This window comes from Dipodomys spectabilis, unplaced genomic scaffold (genome assembly GCF_019054845.1).
Source record: "Dipodomys spectabilis isolate Male_0828 unplaced genomic scaffold, ASM1905484v1 ptg000167l, whole genome shotgun sequence".
NCBI classification, from domain to species: Eukaryota; Metazoa; Chordata; class Mammalia; order Rodentia; family Heteromyidae; genus Dipodomys; species Dipodomys spectabilis.
This window is the reverse complement of record NW_024870844.1, coordinates 1,263,065-1,270,373: the sequence shown is the minus strand read 5'-3', so window position 1 is coordinate 1,270,373 and position 7,309 is coordinate 1,263,065. Positions and strand designations below refer to the sequence as shown.

Here is a 7,309-nt window from a genome sequence, read left to right as displayed (position 1 = left end):
GCTAAACGTGGTGCTGTGAGTTGTGGCAGAGTGCTAGCCTTGAGCACAGAGAGGCTCAGGGACAGTACCCAGGCCTGAATTTCAAGCCCCAGGACTGGCAAAAAAAAAAAAAAGGAGGAGGGGGGGAAAGACAAAAAAAAGCCTTTACACTGATATATCCATTAAGCTAGGAAATATTGATAGAATCAACTTCTGTGGAACTCCAGAATCTAACCCAAACTGGTAACAGAGGAGTGTTTAAGAGGAAAAAGGCTCCTTAATTTTGGAAACAAGTGGTGCAGTGATTTGCGTACTCACCATGGAAATGGTAGTCTTATGTCCCTGATGGGAGTTTCCTCACTTCCGGAAGTTGCAATAGGACTTTGTCAAAAGACTGTGGAGATGTTTCTTGACCTATTTCAGTTTCTGCTACAAAAGCCTGTGGTCACATTGCCTTCATTGATCTGGACCAGCTTCCTGAACTGGTGTGAAGAATTCAAAGACATGTAATAAATAATCCTATCTTTGGGGAGCAATAAAAAAAAGAAAGGGCTAGGTGTGGACAAAATGTAGGCAGGAGAAATCCAAGGAGGCAAAGATTTGAGATAAGTGCTGCATTTGAAGGCTACTGAATAGAACAAGGAATCTTAAATGCCAGCTTGAGGATGGAGATGAGCTCAGGAAAGTCCTGGAACTGTGCTAGACCTCTGTCTGACCTCTGGGTTCTATGCCAACAGAAGGTAAGTGCTAAATCTGTGCAAAGTGGCCTTCCCAGCATTTTGCAAATGTCCCCACTCACTGCAAATCAGCAAAGACAGACAGGAAGAGGGGTTTGGGTTTTTCATTTTGCCCACGGGTCTCTTGTCAGGTCACTGGCTAACTGCTGTGATGATCAAACTGTCTTCTATGGCCACATATGACAAGGAATGCAAATATAGATTGTAAAAGTCACACAAAATTAATGACCACAACCTTCAACAAGCAATGGCAGAGAACACTTAGGAGAAGAGTGAGAAAACCCAATTTCTACATTTATCACATAATCGTATTCAAATTTTCCAGTTTTCAACCCAAATTATAAGGTGTATAACAAGAAAATAGTTCCTTTATAGGAAAAAAAGAACTGACAGATACCATCTCTAAGTTATCTCAGATATGGGACTTAATTTAAAATTAAAATCCAAAATATGCTCAAACAGTAATAATAAATATACTAAATAATAAATAATATATAATTGCAAGAAGAAACAGAGAATACCAAGGTAACATGTGAAGAAATAGAGAAAACAATAGATTGAGAAATTAATGAAAACCCAATACTGAAACAAAAAAAAGTTACTGAAACATCCTGATAGCAAATTTGAGCAAAGAGAAAACATGTTAATCATCAAACTCAAAGATAGTACAACTGAGATTGTGTATCCTAAATGCAGGAATAAAATAATAAAAATAGTAAAAATGAAACAAATGGTTTAAGGAAGTTGTAAAATAATATTGTTTAACAATATATACATTATAAGATTCTCCAAAGATAAAAAGACACAGAAAAAAAGAGAAAATGTGAAGTCATGATGGCTGAAAACTTCCCAAATCTGATGAAATGTGTGAATCTAAAAAATCTTAATAAACTCCAAGTTGAAGAAACTCAAAAAGATACACATCAGGATATATCAAACAATTTGAGAACTGAAGAGGGAACATGATCTTAAAGCAAGTCCTTACATAAATAAGACAATAAAATTAATAGATAATTTCTCATCAGAAACTTCGGAATTGCAAAGGCAGTGAGAAGCTAGTAGTTAAAGTACTAAAAAGAAGTAATAAAGTCAGCCCCTAATCCTCTGTAAAGCCAAGTACTGGTGGTTTGTGCCTGTATCCCATCTACTCAAGAGAGGATTATTTTTCAAAGGCTGCCTGGGCTTATTGGCACATCACTATTATTCTAGCAACTGTGAGGCTGAAATCAAGAGAATAGTAGTTCCAGACAAACAGCCAGAGCTTGTGCAAAAAGGGCTTCACAGTCTCACATGCTTATGATCCCAGCTATGTGGAAGACACAGGTAGGGAGATCACAATCCAAGATGAACCCTAGGCGAAAGCATAAGACTTCCTCCAAAAAAATCTAAAAGGGATATGGGTTTGATTCCAGTAGGAAAGAGCCTGCCTAACAAGTATGAGGTCCAAGTTCAAATCTCAATACTGCTAACATGCCCCTCCAAAAATGATTGAAAACAGATATCCAATAAATATTTGCACACACGTTCACTGTAGCCAAAAGATGAAACCATAAATCTCTATCCAAGTGACAAATGAAAAGTATTGATATGAACATTTAACAAAATACTATTCTGGTTTTAAAATGATATATAGTACAATGTAGAGGAACATGCAAGCATTTGCCTTTAAGAAAAAAAGAAAGGAAAATCCAAATGTCGCATATTTTACTATTCCTTCTATCAGAAATATCCAGAATATTCTGGGTGCTGGTGGCTCACACCTGTAATCCTAGCTACTCAGGAGGTTAAGATCTGAAGATCATAAGTCAAAATAAGGCTGGACAGGAAATTCCAAGATCCTTATCTTTGCTTTAAACTAAGTTCAAACCTTAGGCCTCCACATACACATACAAACACACATACACACACACACACATACACACACATACATATGCACACAAACACACACACATACACACACACACACATTTACACACACACACTGAAAAGAAAAAGATATAACCATATTAGGTAGATCAAGAGACAGAATGTAGATTGATGTTTTCTAAAGGCCAGCAAGTGGCAGAAATGAGGAATTTTTCATTTTAAGGTCTGCATTTTTAGATGATGAACATATTTATCTGAGACCTACAGAGGTGCCAATGGCTTAATAGTGTGAATATATTATATGCCATTGATTATGTACTTTTAAACAGCTAATTAAGTATGCAAATTTCAACTTAATTTGTTCAAAAGGAAAGAATGTACACAAGCAGCTTTGAAACAAAGGTCTGAGTTATAAGGGAAGCCCTCTTTTAGAAACATAACATTATGAGTACCTTTGATTTTTAAATGATGGTACTGGGTAACAATATGATAGGCATCAGCAACTCTAAGTGTTCAAGCTCTAAATAAGAACTTCGGGTGTCTGCCTCTGAAGGCATGATGGTCCCTAAATAAACAAATTTGATGGCCATTCATAGAACACACTGTTGTACACAGAAAAACAAAGAGGGAGATGATTAAAAAATAATAAAAATCTGTCTACAGAGAGTCCGAGTGGTGACCGCGGAGAGTCATGGCCGGACAAGCATTTAGGAAGTTCATTCCTCTGTTTGACCTAGTGCTGGTCGAAAGGAGTGCAGCTGAAACTGTAACCAAGGGAGGCATTATGCTTCCAGAAAAGTCTCAAGGAAAAGTATTGCAAGCCACAGTAGTGGCTGTGGGATCGGGCTCTAAAGGAAAGGGTGGAGAGATTCAGCCAGTTAGTGTGAAAGTGGGTGATAAAGTTCTTCTCCCAGAATATGAAGGCACCAAAGTAGTTTTAGATGACAAGGATTATTTCTTATTTAGGGATGGTGACATTCTTGGGAAGTATGTAGAGTGAATATATCACTAAAATGGCATCCTGTGAAGCTGCCCATTCCATGGAAGTTCTGAGATCTTTCATCATGTAAATAATTTCCATATCTCCCTTTTATAATAAACGGATGGTAACTAAGCTAATGGAAAAAAATAATAAAATCTGTCTACAAAAGTCTGCAAGAAGGAAAAAAAGGAAATAAAAATATCTACAAGAGATTTCTAAAGTAAGTTACAAAATATAAGTGCTGAAGCCTGGAGTCAGAGTACAATGGGCACAATATATTTTTCCTATGGTGCACAAGACTGGGGTGTATCACAATGGAGGTTATCTTGGGTTTAGTGAGAAATAGTAGATAATGTGATAAAATTACTACACTTTCTACACAAACTATGCAGCAGGGATAAACTATTCATTCACTTGCCTTTGACAATCAAGACTTGAATGTGTTGTGCAGAATTCAGGATATAATTGAATAAAATTTTTACCATGAAAACTTTAAATTACCTTTGAATAAAATGGATTTAAAGTCAACCTGAAGAAAATATTCACTGCCTTTCAAATGTTCAACAACAAGGAGACAAAGGAACTTTGGGGCATCATTGTGAATCAAAGATTGTTGTAGAGGTGTTTTAGGGCAGAGTTTGGGTTCAAAGCAGTGATGCTCCTTTCCTGTAGATTTGAAGGAAGATTCCTAAAAACAGTGGGGTTTCAGCAGCATCTTATCAAAGTGAAGAGTTTGAGGTTGATCTCATCAGAATACAGCCAGAAGGCCATTCTGGGCAGAGCAAATTACAAGAACCAAGAAAAAAGGGTTTAAGGCAATTTAGGTAGAAATTGCAGAAAGAAGACAGAAAGGGGCAAGGAGGAGGGGGTAGAAAAGAGACAAGGCCAGAAAACAGATCAGGAATATATCAAAAACATGAGATTTCTAGGCATCACACTAGTAATTGTTTCCTTAGCATTTCAACAAAAATGTAAAGGCAATGGCTCATTTCACTATTCTTTAGTGATCTCTTTCATAAATCACATTTGGTGGAGGATCAAAACCAAAAATGATTCTGACACCTACTAAGATCCTTGGCCCAATTTCTTATACTCTCTTATTTACTTAAGAAAAAAATTAAAATCTAGCCTTGTATCCTAGTTTCAAATTATAGAGATACTTTCCCCCAGAACCATTCATAGAAGACACACAAGTGATCTTTCTGGTAATTTATTTACATGCCCACTCTGTGCAGTTTCATAGAGGTTTGATGAAATTAGCACTACTATGCAGCAAAGCTACTGAGGTCAACATCGAAGAATTCACCATTCATTCATTTAAATATGTATCCAGTAAATGCCTTGCACTGTCCATTTTGGTTCATTACTGAAAGTCTCTTTCATGTATCACAAGTAATATAAATGTGTTTTACTAATGTCTCTGAGCCACAGAGTGAATAAAGCCAGACGTGTCAGAACCTTCATGATTTCAAACTATGAATTCCCTTGAGTAATTCTGCATGTATGTGGAATGAATGTGTCTCTGCATGTCTGCACGTGTGTTCATACACAAATATATAGACAGTTCATAAGTGGCTAATGTAGAGAAGTGGACGCTTGAGCATCTATTATTTAGGATACAATCTGTTTGCAGGAATGGTATAAAATATACTCAAGGCAATGTTGTCTCACATCAGAAAATCACCAATAATGTCATATTTTATGTATCTAGTTGTTATTTTTTTCTGAAAGTTCAGAACAAAATAGACAGTTACACTTATACCTTCTCTATAAAAAAATTATTGAGTCTTGAAAATATATTCCTTTGCTAGAAAGCAGAAATTTAAAAACTAAAGTTGGAAAGAAAAAGAATTTATCTGTGATATATGTGTTCTTCTTTTTTCTCTTTTTAAATTTATTATAAAAGTGACAAACCGGGGTGGGGGGGGTTGCAGTTACATAAGATAATGAGTATATTTCCTTTTAAATAATGTTACCCCCCTTCCTGATTTATCTTGCTTATATGTCCTTGTCCTTGACATTGACATTGACACTTGTCCAAAAGCTTTTAAATAAAGGCTGTTGCTTTTATAATCTGTTCTGCAAATTTGGTATCCTGCACATTTCAATTTATTTCTCCACTCATCTCCCTTTCCTTTACACCAGGACTTGCTTGAAGGCAAGCACCATTTCCAATGAACCTTTTATCACCAGATTCTAGCATTCCTCCAAATATTAAATAACATTTTGTTAACTGTTTGAATTGGCAAACAGGAAACAAGTCAGAGTGAATGAAGGACTGGCTGAACGAACATCTATATCAGTAAATATCTGCACAGGTGGCTGTCCTGGTAGAGCTTGCTTCACTATAAAAGTCAGCACTACTATCATTTTCTACTTAACCAATGAAGAATTCAGAGAATCAGAATGACAAACAGTGCAAACCATTACTACTAATAAATCACTGAGAACGAAGCATTCTGCTCTAAGTTTTGTAGACTTTAAGGTGTCTTCTTTTGTCATTGGAAGTCTACTTAAGATGGACCTACATCTGAAGGTCAGAGTAGTTTATTTCATAAGCTGCAGCAAACATGAAGCTGAGAAATGTTAAAAGGAAAAGCTCAGGCAAATAAAATCTATTGGACCAAAGAACGATTCACGCAATCAGGCAGCAGTGAGAACAGAACTCAGTGCCACAAAGACGGAACACCACTTCAGTTCCAGAAGACAGACACCACAATTTCAAATGGCTCTGTTGAAAGAGTGTATGGAGACAGCCTCGGGTTAATGGGCCCCTGTTCATATGAAAGTTAACAAAGGTACACAACATTTTTCCTGGATGACTTTAAATTGAGATTACCTCAAGACAACTGGAACTTAATCATACTGATTTATTGTCAAAAAAAATCCTCTTTAGAATATCTACATTCCTGTCTGGGCTTGTACTCTCTCTACTCTTTCCATATGAGGAAGAAGCTAAGAACACATTTTGAGAAAATCTAACAAGCTAGAACATCTCCAAACAGAATTTATTAGCAAAGAAGCCTGAGTGATGATTTGGAATCAAATGGGGAGAGAAATGCTAATAAAACACAACCACGAAGCTTGAGTTGAGCAGAAAGCACTGAGAAATTATATTATCCTACAAGCAAATTCCACTGGTTCACTTTCCTATATAGATATAACTTCAAAGAATTTCTCTCTCTGACTCCTCATTCTCACATGTATTTTTCCCTCTTTTCAACTTTAGAGGATTTACAAACATACACCAATTATTTTCTCTGTTTCATTTTTAAATTTGTATTTGGGGTTCTTTTAATGAGTATGTATTAATTGGACAATGAGGTTTCATTATGCTGCTTCTGTACAAGGATATATTGTACTTGGATCAAATCCTCCTCCTGTTTGTACTCTTAGGGTTCCTACCTTTAAATAATTTAAACAGGTTTTGTTATTTATGTTCATGCATGAATATAAAGTACTTCAATCATATTCACCAACATCTCCCCCTCTTTGCTTTCCCTTCTCCTTCCCCATCCTGTGTTTGTCTCTATTTATGAAACTTCATTATTTCACTCCTATTGCAAAGGCAATATTGGATTGTTTCTTGTCTCTAATATTTCAGAAAAATGTAAACTCAATATTACATTATATTCAAGTATCATTGGAATTAAAAATATCTGAGACAATACATATGCTTTATTACTAACTTACTATACAGTTACTTGCATTTCCTACCTCAGCTCTTGTTTATAATCCGAGAGCA

At 36.0% G+C, this 7,309-nt stretch overlaps 1 protein-coding gene across 1 annotated transcript; it reads left to right on the top strand.

The window, feature by feature from the left end:
* Positions 1-3,273: 3,273 nt before the first annotated feature.
* LOC122119421 (10 kDa heat shock protein, mitochondrial-like) lies at positions 3,274-3,686 on the top strand. The gene has a single exon (XM_042693470.1). It carries the CDS (start codon positions 3,274-3,276, stop codon positions 3,580-3,582), a length of 309 nt encoding a protein of 102 aa, XP_042549404.1. The 3' UTR covers positions 3,583-3,686.
* Positions 3,687-7,309: the final 3,623 nt, after the last annotated feature.

Excerpts from the sequence above, each read along its gene's own strand:
- LOC122119421 (XM_042693470.1), top strand. The coding sequence starts at position 3,274 with ATGGCCGGACAAGCATTTAGGAAGTTCATTCCTCTGTTTGACCTAGTG.